Source organism: Rosa rugosa, chromosome 4 (genome assembly GCF_958449725.1).
Source record: "Rosa rugosa chromosome 4, drRosRugo1.1, whole genome shotgun sequence".
NCBI classification, from domain to species: Eukaryota; Viridiplantae; Streptophyta; class Magnoliopsida; order Rosales; family Rosaceae; genus Rosa; species Rosa rugosa.
In genome coordinates, this window is record NC_084823.1 from 3,808,228 (window position 1) to 3,827,031 (window position 18,804).

An 18,804-nucleotide genomic window follows, 5' to 3' on the forward strand; every position below is an offset into this window, starting at 1 on the left:
ATAAGCAATGTCCCATTTTTCCTATGTGAAATCTATATATTCTCAACATGTCCCCGCACGTGTGGCAAATTTTCAAGTCATACACGTGGACAACTTATATTGAGTGACGTAGGGCCCGTGTGGCCGCGAAGCATGCACACGTAGGATAACCCACTCTGATACTATGATAAAGTAATCTGGGGTCACTACAAGAAATCTGGGCTTTTACCGCCTAAAATTTACGGCGTGCATATTACGCGCGCCGTAAAAGACGCAGCTCTGTAGCCTTTTACGGCGTACTCCAAATGAGCGCCGTAAAAGACTCCTCTTGCTTAGTCTTTTATGGCGTGCTTTGAATGCGCGCCGTAAAAGACTTTTAATAGTTGGTCTTTCACGGCATGCTTTTAATATGTGCAAAAGCACGCCGTAAAAGACTTTTTCTAGTTGGTCTTTCACGGCATGCTTTTAATACGTGCCAAAGCACGCCGTAAAAGACTTTTCTAGTTGGTCTTTCACGGCACGCGTTTAGAGTGTGCCGTAAATAAGTGCCCCACATATTTTGAGAACCCGCCTATTTATTTCGGCTAAAATTCTAATCTCCCACCCAATCGACCTCTTACTAATAAACCCAATCTTCACAAAACAAACGCCAAACCCTGACATTATCAGCCATCCCTTCCTCTCTCATCTCTCTCCCCTTTCTTCTCTTAATCCTTGTTCAAACTTCAAACTAATCCAATCATCCAGTTATCTGGGCGAATACCTCTCTCTCATCTCTCTCAAACTGAATTGGGGTTTCTTTCAGATCTGAGGTGAATCGACAAGAAAATCTGATTTGGCTCCAAACTAATTTGGGTTTCTCATCTTACCTACTTGGATTCCGCCGAAGTGGACATAGCCTTGCAGCGATGGTCATACAAGGTAACCCTTTATTCTGCGTTATTTAGTTCCTCGATTTCTAGAGTTTCTCTAGTTTTCCAAGGACGCTCTGGTTTACAGTGAAAAGAAACGGCAATTCTAAAGCAGAGCGGTGGCGGCGGCGGAAGGAAGAGGAAGGATGTGAGCTCCGAGGACGAGTCTTCTAAGATGGTTTCTTCTAAGATGGCTTCAATCTTTTTACTGGTCCGTGAATTTCAGGCCTTAAAGGGCACTCTAGTTCGGCATGGATTTACCTTTCAATCTGAAACAGACACAGAAGTTATTCCAAAGCTTGCCAAATATGTCTTTGATAAAGCTAAAGAAGGAGAAGGTAGTTAACATGTCATTGAAGTGTGTTAAAAGCTTTGCTTCCTAAATATTTGTTACGACTTGGAGTCCAAAATTTAAGCTTTACATTTTGCACATGCACAATTATTGTGCATTTGCTAAATATTCCTAAATATCTGTATTCGTACAATTATTGTTTTTAGCTAAAGGATCTCTCATCAACTGATAATATTGATAGCTGTTTGGTTTAGCATGTTCAATTCTTTTTAAAGTTAAATAGAAGATTTTACTGAATGTAAAAGGTTCCCATTTATTCTGGTTTAACATGTTCAATTTATTCTAGATATAAAAGGCTTCTAGTTACATTGGAGAAAATATCTCATATTTCATCTCTATTTGCCAAAAATAATGGCAGGGAAGTGATTTTGTATAATAGGAATTGAAATGCTCAATTAAAATTTATATTTTCACTCTCCTGTACAGGATGAAGTTTACGTAGTTTTGTTGCAGGTAGCATATAAAGCTAGTCATGGCTTCTTGTATATACCCACAAATGCATTTCCTTTTGATTATAATGTTTTGTTGAATGTTTATCTGAATCTTTTCACATACTCCCCAAAGCACAACCTGCTGTAGTGATATTTTGCTTATGTCACAGGTGACCAGACTATCACATTTAGTCAAGTAGTGCATGAGGTTATGAGGCATCTTGAAGGAGCCTATGCGCTGATTTTTAAAAGCCGGCATTATCCAAATGAGTTGATTGCTTGTAAACGTGGCAGTCCGTTGCTCCTTGGTGTGAAAGTAGGTTGCTTTTGTCATATATACTGTAACACCTGAGGCTAAAACCTTTAATTATGCCTATATTCCATAAATTTTTGTTTAGTAATGCTTTAGCTAGTTTTGGTGCGTGTTGTGTCTGGCATAGTTTCTTTAGTGAAAATAGCATGAGTCTGTTCTGAATCATAGCCTCATAATTTGATCATCTATATCTACTGTGTCTAGAATGCTTCATTTTGGTTGTAAATCTTATTGAACTGTCTGTCTGTATCTCTTCCTCTCTCTCTGGGCATGGCTGACCTTTTGCTAATGTCAGGAACTTAATGAAAATGCTAGCAATAGTTCTGCATTTCATGATGATAATTTCCTTTCAAAAAGTGGACATCCTAAAGAACTCTTCTTGTCCAGTGATGCAAATGCCGTAGTTGAACACACCAAAAAGGTTTTGGTGATTGAGGATGGTGAATTGGTTCATCTTAAGGTAATTCATTGAGTATCTTCTTTTATTAAATTTAAGCACACTTTGTGAGGAACTACATAACCTACCGTTGTACTTTTTTTTGTTTTTATACCAACCACTCTTTTGTAAGCTTCCATTATTTCTTAGTTGTTCTAATACAGATGCTCAAAACTGAAAGTTGCATGTAAGATGCCTTTTTAAATTTTTTTTTTCGAGTTTCCTTCAGCATGTCCTCAGTCCTCATTCTGTCTTGGTGGACCTTTTGGAGCTTCAGGGCCTTGGGTTTTACCATACCAATATGTTGTCATGCCAAATTATTATTAATACTGATTTCCTTGGTAATTGTACTTATTTCTTCCGAAGCCTGAAGTAGGAATTCATAAAAGTTATTCACTTTTGTTTCAGGATGGACACGTGTCAATCCTAAAGTTTGCTAATTTCTATCATTCTATCACTGTATCTTATGTTTATTTGAACTGGATGAATGCATTCAAGGAGAAAAATGTCAACTCTTTGTCTCTGTTTAGTCACAATGGTCAAATTTAGAGCTAAATGCAGTTTTACTTGCTGAGATTTTCGGACATTGATTCTTAGTTTTGTTGAACTCAAAGTTGTGGGTATGTAAACTGTAGATATATGCTTTCTGCTCTGTGTTTAATGTATTCTGTAAGTACAATTAGGAATTATATGGAAGTATCTGTAGGCACTTTTTCAACCATTGGGTGCAATTACTTGATAATGATGGTGAAGTAAAATGTGTGTTTATGGGTTCAAGGAAGTGATGCCCTTTTTCGTTTTATATTTGTGGCAGGTGCCCTATTGCTTCATTTGATTTGGATTGTCAAGTATTAAATAAGTTATTCTTTCGTTGGAATTTAAGCCACAGCCTTATTAAAGGTATGCATACTTGCCCATTTTTGCAGTTTAATGAGTGTTAGAGTTTAGTCATTACCCTTTTCTGTGAGCTACAATGGAAAAGTTTTAAGCTTTTTCTTATTTTTGTTTGCAGGAAGCAGAATTCATAAGACATATCGACTCAAAGCTGGCTTTTGGGAATCGATTAAATCTGGGTAATTGTTGATATCCACTTTTACTCATGATATGAATACTACAACATGACATATCTGCTTATAATTTTCACACTGAATGTGGAAGTATTTTAATTCTGTGAGCTGTGCCACATTATTGTATTTTGTTTTATATACATTAATGTGTTGAAACTGCTACTATTTATGGGTCACAAAGTATGAGCAGCAACTTTTTGTTCTTCTTAACACGTATAAAATGATGTGGCTGAAGCTCCTCTGAGTATGTTGAGTAAATGTAGTGTTTTTGCTTGAGAGCAAGTTTGGTTTTTGATTAGATCATCAAAGTTTGATTCTTTTATGTGTTTAGTGAATGTAGTGTTTTTTGCTTGAGGGCAGTAGGAGATAGCTTTCAATCTTATTGAAGAACTGTGCATTCTATCATTTCGTATCGGCAGTGGAAATTAGCCGGACTGTTTTTGTAGTTAAGAAATGTGCATTGTATCATTTCGTATCAGCAATGGAAATTAGCCAGACTGTTTTTGTAGTTATAATGTTTTATTGTATACTTGAGAAGAGTTGTGTTTGTAAGGATAATGCTATGACTTGCATGTCATCTAGCAATGTTGGACTCCAAGTAATTACTGTATACCTTCAGTGCAGTTTTCAGTCAGCATGTCTTTGCACGATACAACATTTTGCTTTATTTGCACTCATTTAACCTCAGGAGAGAAGGATTGGAGGGTGATGAGCTAAGAAGGAATTCTGATGTCATGGAGATCCTAAAGAAGACAAGTTTCCAAAGGTTATTGGCTCTAGCGCGTTGAAAAACCCAGAAACAACCCTGGAGCATGAGTAAGAGTCTTGCTGATCAACTATTGATTAAAGACTGATTACAACTTAAGCATATGTAAAAAAATGCATGGTAATGTTATCCTCTTTCTAAATAAACTGGTTTAAATAGTATGGTCTAAATTTTACCTCTTAACTATTTGTTTCACTCTCCTATCGAGTACAGATCAGTTGAAGCTCTCAAAACCACTCTGGAAGGCTCCCTCCTAATACCAGAGACGAACGATGCAAGGTCTGATCCTTTCTATTTTTGCCAACTTTTTTTTTACTGCTTTGGTCTGTTAGTGTGGAACTGAGGACAGTTGCTGATGACAAATTGTAGCCCTTTTTTATGGTTTAAAATTCCTTCATATGAAATCTTATTAATGATGCACTTTACTGATTGTAAATTTAGTTTCCTACATAAGAAAACTTTGATGTAGTTTCATTGTACTGTGTTGCACAAGTTGAATCTATATTGGCAGGTCGGTATTAATTGAATAGGTTGCCTTTGCAGGACAAGGTTGCACCTATATATGTAATGGTACCCATGATCACAGGAATATAGCATTTCCGGCGTATAAAGCTTTTGAGGCTGTCGCGGTTGCTTTACATAATGGTTATTTTTCCATTTCCTGCCCGTTGATAACATCCTTGTGTATTTCGATCAATTATCGTCTTACAATGTAAATATGACATTTGAATTTGATATGAGGGTAATATGAATATGAGTATATGACATTTGAGCAATATAAAATTTTTTTTTGTTTGAAAAGACGTCATTTACGGCGCGCAGAGTGCGCCTTAAATAGAAATTCAGTCACTCTTTTACGGCGTGCAGGAGTATGCCTTAAATAGGAGGTCTTTTACGGCGTGCAAGGTGGGCCGTAAATGACCTCAATCACATTTGTGGAACCACTTTTATGGCTCGTTAATTTTTCTTTTATGACGCATTTTTGCGCGCCGTAAAAGACATGAGGTCTTTTACGGCGCCAGCATTTACGGCATGCTTTTGTGCGCCGTAAATAGGCTTTTACGGCGCACATGGTGGGCCGTAAAAGACCATTTTTGGTGTAGTGGGTTCACATTCAAAATCAATTGGTAATGGATGGAGTGGCCCAAACCCTTATAAACCCATAGACAATGTCTCATTTTTCCTATATAGAATCTAGGACTAAATACTGTTTAGTCCTTGAGCTTTTGACCGTAAAACACTTCAGTCCCTGACCTTCTAATTTCACACGTTTAGTCCCTGTACTTCAAAATTTCAGACCAATAGGTCCTTGCTGTCTAAAAGTCGCTGCGAAATGTCTATTATGCCCTCAGTTATTATTATTTTTAATTAATTAATTATTTTATTTTTTTGGAAAATGAATTTTTTTCCCTTTCTTTCTTTCTGTTTTTTTTCCTTTCTTTCTTTCTGTTTGAAAAAAAAAAAGAATAAATAAAATAAAGAATAAAGAATAAATAAAAAAAGAGAAAGGAATAAATTTATTAAAAAAAAAACTGAGGGCGTAATAGACATTTTGCCGCGACTTTTAGACGGCGAGGACCTATTGGTCTGAAATTTTGAAGTACAGGGACTAAACGTGTGAAATTAGAAGGTCAGGGACTGAAGTGTTTTACGGTCAAAAGCTCAAGGACTAAACAGTATTTAGTCCTAGAATCTATATATTCTCAACGGAATTACCCTTGGAGCTATGCTTCTGATATGAAATTTGGTGTCGAAACAATTACTTGGATTATATACCAGTGGCATAAATGTGAAGAATTTTTCCAGACACATTTCAAGAGATGAAGAGAAGTTGTAAGAAACTAAGAACTAGGAAGTTATAGATTCAATGCATGTGATATCTAAAAGCTAAAACTTTATTTGATTTTCCGTTTTCTCTTTGAGGGAAGAGGACTTGAAGAATGCAGAACCTCATTTCACACAGAAATACTATCTAGCCCTAAAGTATTATTGATTATTCTACTCAAACTATGAGTCCATGTAATTGTTTTAATTTGCACACAAGAAGGGCTAAATATATTATGTAATCTTTTGTAGGCTAACCAAGTTTTCAAAATGGGACCAATTCATATAATGAGTAAGAATTCGACATCAATTGAGAATAGATGGAGACACTCTAGCTAGTCTCTACAAATGGTTCTCAACAAATCCCTTACAAATGGTTTTCCTCCTGATTTCATTGTAGCTTGTTTATCAAGCGATGTGTAATCTTGAGTTCTATTCAATAATAGTATCTGATTTTTCTCTCAAAAAAAAAAAAAAAGGTTACTGAGAGGAGCGCGAGTACCTTTCAAGTTTGACAATATATTTAGCTGTAATACCATGTAATTATTATTATTATTATTTTTTATGATCTAAAAGGTACTATTAAAAGGGCTAAGATCAAAGGAAAACTATGTACATAATAATTTACCTCACCTTACCAGTATATGAAATGCATGTAATACATGTAAGAAATACTTACTTAAAAATATGGATAAAATCTAAAATCTATTATTTTATAATAAAACAACCAAAAATAAATTCTTGTGCAGTTTATTAAAGTAGACCATACGAGAACCTCAATTTTATTTTTATTTTCTTTGCAATCAACCTAATAGCAACGAACCATCTAGTTCGTACTTGCTTGTGGACCACATGCTATGATTGTGGGCTATTAGACGAGGTCTTAGAAATTTAAGAAACAAAACAAATTTTGAATACAACTAATTTTGTTATTTGTTGCGTCTCTGTTTCAGAATACAAACAAGAGCTATCATTAGGAGTATTCTCTGTATTTTATTTTTGAGATGACATTAACCCCCACCAAAAAAAAGTCATGTTTCAAACATTTTGTTGTGAGATTATTAAACAGTTAAAGCACTATTTAGATAATAAAATACAAATAATCTAAAATTTTCTTGTTTATTCGGTACCAGTGATATTTACCGCCTGACAGTAATACAACCACAAATAAATCTTGTGCAACCTATTAAAGTGGATCATAAAAGAGCCTCTTTTCTTTGTGTATTTGCTTTGCAATTGACCTAATAGCATTAACAATCTAATTTAACTTGTGGACATGAATTATGGTTGTGGGCTATCAGACTGTTGAGAATATATACATCCCACATGGGAAAAATGGGACCTTGCCTATGGGTTTATAAGAGTTTGGGCCACTCCATCCATTGCCAATTGGTTTTGGATGTGAACCCCACATTACTTTATCAGAGACTTTATAAATATAAGAAACAAAACAAATTTTGAGTACAACTAGTTTTGTTATTTGCTACGTCTCTTTTATTTAACACGGATAAGAGTTTTTAGTTGGAGTATCTCAGTATTTCATTTCTGACACAAAATTAGTAATTTCACCACTAATTAGCTTTAAAATCTAAATTTTCAATATTCCTCTACTATGCTCAATTACCAAATGTACCAAATTAGGCACGAGTTAATGTCAATTTTCGTGGCACTATAGCTTTTGTTAAGCATTATGATTTTGTGTTTGATAGGCTAATGACAAGAAGGTTTGAAAGTATGTTATTATTGGGTGTGTGTTTTGGTGGGGTCACAATAGTGGTCCCTCAATTGTGGCCGAGAAGTACAGCCGGGCCAGACCCGAAGAGTGATTTTTTTCGTCGGCTAGTGAGTGACCCCCTCTGAATCGCAGTTATAAATTGACACAAGCCAATCCTTTCTTCCCTCAGAGCCTTTGTCTGAGTCGAGTTTGAGTTTGACTCGTGGCGAGTTGATAGTAGTGCGCGTGCGTGAGATTTTCCAGCCTTTTCCCAGGTTTTGTACCTATTAAAAGCCCCCCCCCCCCCCCCCCCCCCTCACTGCGTTTCAAAACCCACATTGCCATCTCTCTGTTTTCCTCTGTTTCTCTTTCTCTGTACCCCTTTTCAGTCCTACTCTTAATTTCTCTCTTTCTTTGAAGTCTCGAGGTATGGAACACGATTTGACGAAATGGGTTTTGCTTATTATGCTTTGTAATGAAGCCAGAGTGTGAAGGATTCATGCTTTGTTTATATATGTATGCAGGGCTTGAAAAACTTGTTCAAGGAAAGAAAAATGACCAACCAAAATGTGCTTATTTCCGATGTCAAAGGCGTGGCTGTGGCTGTTGCTGCCATGAAGAATCAGTCTGTGTTCTCTTCATCGGTGGCGAATTCCATGATTGAATCAGGAGGAGGAGGCGGGTGTAATTTCACCATTCCCAGGAGTATTAAACTCTTGAAGGTTGAGACTGCAGAGGTTGGTGGTGGTGGTGGTGGAGCTGCCCGAGTCAATGCGTGGGTGGACTCATTGAGAGCTTCGTCACCGCCGCGTGTTAAATCCACCACCACTGCCCCCTCCACTCTTTCTCAAACTGGGGATGAAGAAAACTCTTGGAATGTAAGCATTGACCTTTGTATCATCTTTGTTTCAAACCTGTTCTTCTGTTTCTTAAATTTGACTATTATTTGATTTGGCTAGTATGTGTTGATGAAATGATTTTGTGAACAGCTTCGTCACCCATCAGCTATGAGCATGTTTGAGCAGATCACAAATGCTTCAAAGGGGAAGCAGATTATCATGTTTCTTGACTACGATGGTACTCTTTCACCCATTGTTGAAGACCCAGACAGAGCATTCATGTCCAATGAGGTTTATTATTGAATTCTTACTCGTATTAATTTGATCCTACCCATATTTCATATATAATACTTATGTACCATCTTCATCATTCATAGTCTCTTTCGTCCTTAGCTTCTGAATTGCTTTGGTCATTTTGGTTCAGATGAGAAAAGCTGTGAGGGCAGTTGCTAGATATTTTCCTACAGCCATAGTTAGTGGGAGGTGCAGAGACAAGGTACAATTTTGCTTTCTGATTTTCTATGAATGGAAATAGTACTAATACATTGTTTCACCATATACCATGAAAGTTTTTTTTTTTTTTTTTTTGTTGAATAAAACCATGAAAGTTTTATTAGTTAATGGAGTTTCTTTATTATTTTTTTCTTTGCAGGTTTATAGCTTTGTGAAATTATCAGAGCTTTATTACGCAGGAAGCCATGGGATGGACATTAGAGGACCATCCAAAAGTAACAAGTACAAGAATGTGAGTGGCTCTAGTGTCCCAATATAATATAAAGTTCTTCATAAATTCTTGCTCTTTTGGTCTAATTTATAATGATTTCAAGTAATTTATATTCCTTGTTAAATTACTCAGGCTAATCAAGCAGTTCTCTTCCAACCAGCCAATGAATTTTTACCCATGATTGATGAGGTTTGTTCACTCATATCCATTTTAAGAACAAGCAAAAGAGAGAATATGATAAAAGAAATTTATTTGAAGGACTAATTAATTTAATTTGTTTGATTCTTTGTAGGTGTGCAAAATTCTAGTGGAGAAAACCAAATCCATCTCAGGAGCTAGGGTGGAAAATAATAAGTTTTGTTTATCTGTACACTTCCGTTGTGTTGAGGAGAAGGTAAACATCAATTCCCACTTTTCTTTTATCTTCCATATTTTTGATGATCATATAATTTGGTGGAGGATACAATAATTTACATTTTTTTTCCTTTTCTAATTGTTTTGATTACCAGAGTTGGGCTGCTCTGGCAGAGCAAGTTAGATTGGTGCTAAATGAGTATCCAAAGCTGAAGCTGACTCAAGGGAGAAAGGTAATTAAGTAAATTATTTAGATAAAGAATTTTTTTTTTTTCGTTTTTTTTTTTCTTGAGAAAGATAAAGAAGTTCTTAATTGAATTTTTGCTTGCCCACAGTAAATTAATATTTTGTATGTTGCTACTGCCTAACTGTGTTAATATTTTGTATGTTGCTACTGCCTAACTGTGTTGGTTGGTCTGAACAGGTCTTAGAGATTAGGCCAACTATCAAATGGGACAAGGGCAAAGCACTTGAATTCTTGCTAGAGTCATTAGGTGAGTCTTGAGTAGTCAATTTCTCCTTCTTAATTTCCCTTTATACAATTTTGAATCGATCATCTTCTAATGAAATTTGTATCAATCAACGATTTTTTTCAAACGCCTAGAGGTGAATGGTTGTCATTGTTGTCTTATTTAGTATCAAACATATTACTCCTATTATCTAATTAGGAATGTTGAGCAATTGTTTCTCTAGGATATGCCAACTCAAGTGAAGTATTACCGGTCTATATCGGAGATGATAGAACAGATGAGGATGCTTTCAAGGTATGGTCAAATTGATAAATGCCCTCATGTATTCTTCTATTTTGAACATATTTTCATCTGTATAAATGATATATTCCTGCAGGTTTTAAGCGATAGAGGACAAGGATTTGGAATTCTTGTTTCTAAAGTTCCAAAAGAAACAAATGCTTCTTATTCCTTGCAAGAACCAGCAGAGGTACGTGCACAAGAATACTATTTTTAATCCCAACTTGGAATATTTGGCATCTGTTCAGATTTAATTTTGTCGTGAATTTAATTAACATGTTCATGTGTATAATTTTTTCTTATATTTCCATAGGTGAAGGACTTTTTGCGACGTTTAGTGAAGTGGAAAAGATTGACGTTGCAACAACGAAAAATAGACTCGTAGATGATGGAAGCATATACAAGAAATTAATCGATTCCACCCTAAAGCTTTGGCCAGGGGGTGGCTTGAAGTGTTATGTAATATTCTTGTTAAGTTAATAATTAATTATTAATTGAACTACTGGATCCCTAATTAATTAATTTTGGAAATTGTATATAAAATTGTGTTTCTCTCGGAATCTCTCATTTTGTTGCTGTATCGAGCTCTTTGTTTACTCAAACAATGTATGCATTGGTTGTGTTGCATGGCCAATAAAATTTGTCTAATTGTGATGAAAGACATGTCTAATTGTGATGAAAGACATGTCTAATTGTGATGAAAGACGTGTGAGTACACTTAGTGACTCCGTATAAACTGAAAAACGACTGTAAGAAATAACAAAACTTTAAAATTCTAAATATATATTAGGAGACAAGAGTGGACAATTTTTTCCATATCGACCCTTATGGATACTAGCTTTTGTGAAAAGATGTATTGAATGACCACTTTTAAGTTAGAATGTGATTATACGCATTGAACAATTTATTATTATTTTTTATTTTGTTTTAAACTCTCATTAACTAGACGTTTAAGTTTAAGTTTAGGGTTTAGGGTTTAGGAGAAAGAAACATAAACCATTAATGTTATCTTTTAAAACCAATAATGTGGCTAAAGAAGAACAGTTAAGAAACAATCATGGATCGATGATCAAAGTGTTCATTTGAGTCATATTTCAAAATGGATAATTTTTTTTTTTTTTGAATAAAGAGCTGGTGCGGCTGCCTTCAAGCCTTGATTGATGAAACTGCTGAATACAGGGGGGGGGAGAACATTGAGCCTACACCCCTTATTACAATAAGTATATAGAATATGTTCCGAAATAATATCAGAAATCTCTACAAAATACATGTATTCTAACAAGTAAAGAGTGCTTTGCTGGCTACTCCTCAAAATGAATAAGTTACTCTTCATATTATTTATCTTTTTCTTTTTTCTAGCAATAGAAATTAAACAAAAGAAAATATAAAGGATATGAAAGCTAAATTTCTTCTTCCTCTAACAAATTCAGAACGACAAAGAGATACATGAAATCATAGCAACAAAAAAATTTCCAAGATAAGCCACAAAGAGTTCGACACACATAAGTAAAAGATTGAGTTTAGTTTAATAGAACGAGCGCTCCATCTTTTGGGTATCAACTTCAATGAAAATTAGTGAAGTTAGCCCTATGCTTCTAAATTTTTATTCTGAGATTCAGGTTAGATTTGTTAAACCTATCACTGTGAAGGCTTTGTCACCGTTCTCTACTTCTCCATATAAGCACATACAAAATTGTATCGCAAGTTTTACTTACAATGACAACACACTATGTTTAGGAGATGAGCTCACTACGGCTTGTTCTTCTTCGAACAATACCATGCCAAGACCGAAGCGCGCGGCATATTAGAATGAGGTAACCCCTCGTAGCTTCATCATTAATCCCCCTCCAACATAAGAACTCATCACTAGGTTCATTAATCACAATCTCAACAAGAAAAACAATATTCTCAGGGGCAGCAGATAGCCTCATCAGCTAAAAGTGCAAGTAAATCTTGAGATGAACCAGAAGAACGATTTCATCACTTGATGGGTATCTCGGGTATATGCATGGAATGAACCATTAGATCTCAAGTCTCATTAGCATTATCTATATATGGAGTTTGGGATTATTTTCTCTATGATCCTTTATTCTCGTCATTCAAATTTCTTGGCTCTAGCTATTTTTCTTTAGAGGCAATGTAGGCTCATCTTGTTTTTGCTTTACTTGTGATTGAAGTAATAATGAAAGACAAGATTTTCATAATAATAAAACCGAAAAGTATGATTACATTTAAGCAAAGGGAAGGCCTTTGCACAGATTTAGAGTCTGATCGGTGGATTGATTTAGTAGGATAATGGCTTTTAATTAGAAGTAGAAGAAAACTTCATTTTTGTCACTCGTGTAATGTATTATTATGGGATAAGCTATGGTACTGTGATGCTCATCATACACTTATTTTACGTTTACTTAAACAAAAATTATAATTTATATGAATTAAAATTAAAACATTGAGAACGAAGTTACCATAGTCATTTATACTATTTAAATATAATTATCAAAATTACAATATTGACAACAAATTTGTTTAAAAACTTGTAACTAGGTCGTAGATTTTGTAATTACCATTAATAGAACTAAAATTACACAAAATATGACTCACGTTACCACTCTGACAACAAATTTATTGTCACATTTGTAAATATTTATATGACATATGAGTATGTATTATAGAATTTTCCGTATTACTATGTAATAAAAGTGTGATAAAGTAGTGAAGATGGTAAGGCCATCCAATTATAGTTAATAATTATCTCATACACCTGAAAGTGATTCATCAGAGGCTATATTTACCAAATGCTAATATATGCATCACCATAGCTACGTTAACGATTAGGGTAAGTATTCCTCTTCACATGTGGAAAAAGGCAAATAATTTCCTTTTCTTATTTCACGACAGTTTGATCGAGCTATATTGAGTCATTTGCCTTTTTCTTTTTCTTCAAATTGTATTAGGCAATCAAGACATGTCTCTTTACAAGGGCACTATTATTTAGACCCTAGCTACTCTACACAATCACCATTTTAGGTATAATCTAATTATTTACCAACATTTACTTACTAATAATTCATTCCAATAATTGAGAGTGAGCGTGAAAGAGTCTATATAAATAGATGAAGGTGGACAGATGAAGTTACATTAATTTTTTTATTACAAAAGAATTTTACTACTTTTCTAACTGGTACTTTTGTTTTAATTATTTTCCATATAAAGCTGTCTAGCATGTACTAGGGAATCCAAGAACTGAGCTTGGAGATCAAGTTTGTTGCAAATTGCCTATTATATATGAATCGGAAGCAGTGCTCTTTGATCCTCTTCCAAATCTATTGGTTTGTTGCTAGTTTCTCATTTATATAATACCCACCTCAAAATTCATTTATAAGCAGCAGTCAAAAAAACACATTGTCAATTCTTGAAGTGAGTGTTTCATATGACCAAAGCTCTCTATATGTTGAAACCTAAACCTCAATAATGGGAAGCATCTCTGAAAGTACAGTTGGCAAAATACAAGCAGAGTGGTGCTCTTGTGAACACTAGAACACAAGCATTTCTTGAGTTAAGGTAGACTTTGTGATTTATTTTTAAGTAAATTAAGAACCCTAGGAATTCTATATTTCTATAGCAATATACATGAGTTGCCGCGACAAATATTAATCAAACTATATATACAAGTTGATACAATATGGATGACGTCTCTGTAAATTAATCGATCTGTATTAGTTTTTGGGATGAGTCACTCACTGCTCCGCTATAGTAATAAATTGACATCTAATCTTTCCTGCATTTAGAAGGTATATATTCAATCATCATCTATATACATAGTGGTTACCACTAACTCATTAAGTTCTTAATTTGACAACAAGGAATCACGCACATTTTTATTCCTTTAAACCAGAACCCAATGGTTTTGTTTATACCATTCTATTGGCTCTTTTCCCATCTTCGTTAATCATTTTGTCTTCACTCATCAAGGCCATGCATGATTGTGTTAGAAAGGAATATGCATATAGACCTAATATTCTTAAGAAAAAAAAAAACCCCTAACTCGTGAAAACTGATTCTTGTATAAGCTTCATTTAGGGGAAACTACACCTACCTCCTTGACCAAACTCCAAAATACAAAAAACTCCACTACATTTATTTTTAGACACTTAAGGACATTTTGTCTTTTCTTCTTCTTTGTTTATTTACCTTTCCTTCAGTAAAACTTAAAATTGACGGAGCGTAGTGGGCCCATACTTTTGAATTAGTTTGGTTAAACATATTGCAGGTATAAATCCATCCTCTATACTCAAAGGTAAACAGTTATTTTACTATTCATAATTTCGATCGTTGACAGACTTGAGTTAAATGTTATATGCAAAAATACTGGCAAAGAATTGAAGAAAGAAAGAGAAAAGTTGAAAAAATTGAAAGATTATAGAGAAGGTCTTAATAGAGAAACTCCCCATTACTGGGATATCATCTATAGACTTCAAACCAGAATTTATAAACTAGAAGAAGATATTGATAATCTGTTATATATTCTGGAAGAGGAACAAAAACCTCTTGATTATTTGAGCATTGGTTAGATCCGCAAATCACTGGTATCAGAGCTTGTAAAATAGCTCAGCAGGGGAATCCCCGATGGGGACAATGTCTGATTTAATAATAGAGAAACTGAATTCTCTATTAAAATCTACTGATGAAAAATATCAGATCCTGCAGAAAGAAATATCTAGATGTCAAGATCATCTAGAACAAATTCCTGTTATAATCCACCAGCTAGAAAAACTGGAAAACAAACTGGATTATATCAAAGGACTTCCAAAAACGGAAGAAGAAAAGCTAACAGATGTTAGAAAAAAAATCAACGAACAGCAAAAAACGCTGGATTCTATGAAAACTATACTGAAGGACAAGAAAGTGCCTACAGTAAAAAAGAAGGCTAATGGATTCAAACCATTAGAAAGGCCAGAGAATCCTGTTCCAAACTTGATCTTTCTGGATCCTTCTACTAGTTCTACTAGTATTCGGTATGAAAAGCCGACAGAAACTCGAGATGTCAATATGATAAGCATCTTCGGGAAAAAGAAAGGAGTACAACTCCTAAATGCTGAAGAATTTGAATACAATGAAATCGAGCATGAGGTAAAAAACGCCTCAATTCCAAAGCTAGATTTCAAGCAAATTTACAAAAGGGGAACGTTTGACCTGATGGATAGCCATCATTTCAAATTACTTGAATTTACAACCCCCTCTACAACAGGAGAAACCGATCTTTTACTGATCACTCCTGCTGAAGTTGCTAGAGCAAAAGAAAAAAAATATCAATTTATGCAAATTGGAGCAGTCCAAGTAGGCATAAAACTTTTAGCTCGAGAAGGCATAAACTGTTCAGTTCTATGTGTCTTACAAGACAATAGACTGGAAGATTTTCAAGCTAGTCTTTTGGGAACCCTTGAAGCATCTCTGTGCAACCAAGTAGCATATTTCAACTGCTTCCCCAACTTCTCAACCAGCTTGAAAGATGCAGCTCACTGTCTAAGACTGAGAGTCAAGACAGATGGCATATCAATGAAAAATGATATGCAAGAATTGGCAATAGTATACAGAATATACTATAAACTGATGAGTACCACAGTAGAGCCAAAGACAAGGATATCAAACATCCCTGGTCTTACTACTGGATTCCTCACCAGTCAGAAGAACCATTCACAACAGATCCACAAGGTTACTTGGAATGAAGTAACATTTCCTATTGAATGGAAATTATCTGGTCCGAAGCTACCAGCAGAAAGTGCAAAGCTAAAATTTATGAAAGCAGAAAGACTGGAGAAATCAGTCTAAACTTTGACAATCACAGAAAAAGTGATGTCTGTCCTGAGAATATCAGGATAAACAAAAATCTTCTCAGGAGAAGCTACAGCACTAGAGAAGCTAGTACTAGTGGCACAAAACCCACTATTGAAGAGCCAATCACTGAAGAAGACCTAGAAGCTGATCTAAACAGACCAGTCAATATGCTTGGAGCACAAAAGCTCTATGAACTTTATGAAGAAGCAGAATTCTGTGAAAATCGAGAAAGATTAGAAAAACTAATCGAAGAGATGAAAAATTTCAATCCAGGAAAGGAAAGAAAACTCCTTCCCTACCAAGATGTTGAAATGGAAGAAGGAGAAAGCTCCAAAACTTCTATCACCAGAGAAAAAGGGAAGGTGAAACTCCCTATACAGAAGGCCCCTACGGGCAGAGAGGGAGAAAGAAATTCTCAAGATTTGTCCCAGAGGACAAGATACCCAGAGTACCAATTACCAATTTTGGTATCTGGTTAGATTTAGACAAAACTCTAGACAAGAGAAAAACTCTTGACCAATGGGTAGACAGCCTGATGATGGCATCTGCTCTCACCTTTGGAAAATTCGAAGCTCCTGATCTTCAGATGTACTTTGAAACTACTCTCACAGGAGTAGCCAAGAAATATTATTTCTCTTTCAAAGAAACAGCCAGAGGAAAAGAATGGCTGGAAGATATCAAAGCTTCAAAATCTCGGTATGATTTTGCAGTACCCCTGTACGATCAGTTCTGTGGAGATTCTGCAAATATGAGTGAAAAGGCCAGAGAAACGGCCAAATCAAATATCTATGCTCTCAAAATTTGTGACATGAGATATTTTGAAGAATACTTGAATGAATTTCAAGAATATTACTGTACAATTGGTGAACTAGAAAGCACAGATCTAGTCAACCTGTTGCACAGGAAACTCCCTGAACCATGGAGAACAGCTGTGCGAGAAAGCATAGCAGAAAAACCAATTGAAAGATTTTCAGTTGGAGGAATTGCCGATAGAATCCGTCAATTACTGAAAGAACAATGCAAAGCCAATCTTAGAGCTAAGATGGCCAAGAAACAACTCAAAGGAGTTGAAAATTTCTGTTACGGAATACTTGATATGCCAACCAACTGGGGATGTCATGAATCCAAGTTCTACAGAAAAAAGAAAGGAAAATATTACTCTAAAAAATTCAAAAAGAGTAATCAAAGAAAAGATTGGAAATTCAAGAAAAGTTCCAATTACAAGAAACAACAGGAAGAAGATCCAAAAAAGAAATTCTTCAAGAAAAAGAAGAATACTCATCAACATAAACAACCAAGCAAGAAAGCTTGCAGATGTTGGTTATGTAAAGCTGAAGGGCACTATGCCAATGAATGCCCGGAAAAGGGTAAAAGATCTACTAAAGCTCTCTTTGAAGAATATGAGCATATAGTAGAAACAGCCAACATGAAAGGCTACGAAATAGCCTATACTGATGATGACGAAGACGAAAGGTCAGTTTACTCTGCCTGGTCTGAAGAAGAAGATTCTTCTGAGTCTGAGACAGATTCTGAAGTAGAGTACTTCGAATCCAGACAAATGAATGTTTTGAAAATCAAAAACTGGGAAGAAAGCAAGACAGAATCCTTAATGTCTTCTTATCAGGTGAACCCTGGTACATTTGTTTGTGACTACTGCTTATGTCACGAAAAGAATGGTCTCCCTATGTTTTGTGAAGAGTCAAAAAAGACTTATCACAAAGAATGCTTCATAGCCGAAGCAAGAAGAAAAACCAAGAATGGTCTCGTCAGCCAACTGGTTGAACAAGAATATGAAGAATATTTCTCTGAACAAAAAGAGAAAGAAGTAGAAACTTTGTTCCAAGAAATTATAAAATCATCCTCCTCAAAAATAAAGGAAGAATTCATCAAAGAAGAAAAAACCGATAAAAATTTAAATTTTGAACTGGTTGAACCACCAGAAATGGTTCCAGAAGAATGTAAACCATTCATTCCAACGGAACAAGCTCAAGAAAATGAGCTTCAACAATCGAAAGTCGTCTCTACGAGTAGATACAGCAACTACATAGAGATTGGACTAAAATTCCCTGATCACAAAAAATATCATCTACATGCCTTTGTAGATAATGGATCGGGATTTACAGTTGCAAAGAGATTTGCAATTCCAGAAAAACTCTGGAAAGAAGAAAAGAAAACAGCTACTGGTGTTACTTTCGATGGAAGCCATCTCACCATGAATAAAGTAGCAAAAAATGTTCACATTACCATTGGTGGAGGAACATTTATCATCCATAACGTCTGGCAATCTGAAGGCCAAGGCGCAGATTTCTTGTTGGGTAATGATTTCATTCTCCAACAGAGATTTATTCAGGATGAAGAAGCAATAGGCTTCAGAAAAGGAGAACGGGTGTTCTGGGCTGATAGGCTTACTCAGGCCAAAAGTATTGTAGGTCCAAACTTTACTACCCAATATCAGAGATCGCAACAGAATAGTGGTGATCTTACCCCCTACAAACCCAAATTTGAACCCA

At 35.3% G+C, this 18,804-nt stretch overlaps 2 protein-coding genes across 11 annotated transcripts; both read left to right on the forward strand.

The window, feature by feature from the left end:
* The first annotated feature begins 602 nt into the window (after positions 1-602).
* Positions 603-5,022, forward strand: LOC133746136 (glutamine--fructose-6-phosphate aminotransferase [isomerizing] 1-like). Of its 10 annotated transcripts, none has more exons than XR_009863979.1 (8): positions 603-900; positions 979-1,228; positions 1,844-1,989; positions 2,282-2,446; positions 3,435-3,495; positions 4,109-4,375; positions 4,469-4,534; positions 4,799-5,022. XR_009863979.1 is itself a non-coding variant. In XM_062174300.1 (7 exons), exons 2-6 carry the CDS (start codon positions 1,066-1,068, stop codon positions 4,275-4,277), a joined length of 699 nt encoding a protein of 232 aa, XP_062030284.1. In that variant the 5' UTR covers positions 606-900; positions 979-1,065; the 3' UTR covers positions 4,278-4,305; positions 4,469-4,790. The 10 variants fall into 10 exon arrangements, 1 of the variants encoding a protein (XP_062030284.1); XR_009863978.1 differs by having other exon boundaries at positions 4,109-4,305; XR_009863974.1 differs by having other exon boundaries at positions 605-900; positions 4,114-4,305.
* Positions 5,023-7,993: 2,971 nt separating this feature from the next.
* On the forward strand, positions 7,994-11,011 carry LOC133743973 (probable trehalose-phosphate phosphatase D). Its single transcript, XM_062172063.1, has 12 exons — positions 7,994-8,220; positions 8,318-8,671; positions 8,783-8,923; positions 9,057-9,128; positions 9,285-9,377; positions 9,489-9,545; positions 9,649-9,750; positions 9,866-9,943; positions 10,135-10,204; positions 10,404-10,474; positions 10,557-10,649; positions 10,773-11,011. Exons 2-12 carry the CDS (start codon positions 8,348-8,350, stop codon positions 10,842-10,844), a joined length of 1,173 nt encoding a protein of 390 aa, XP_062028047.1. The 5' UTR covers positions 7,994-8,220; positions 8,318-8,347; the 3' UTR covers positions 10,845-11,011.
* The last annotated feature ends 7,793 nt before the right edge of the window (positions 11,012-18,804 follow it).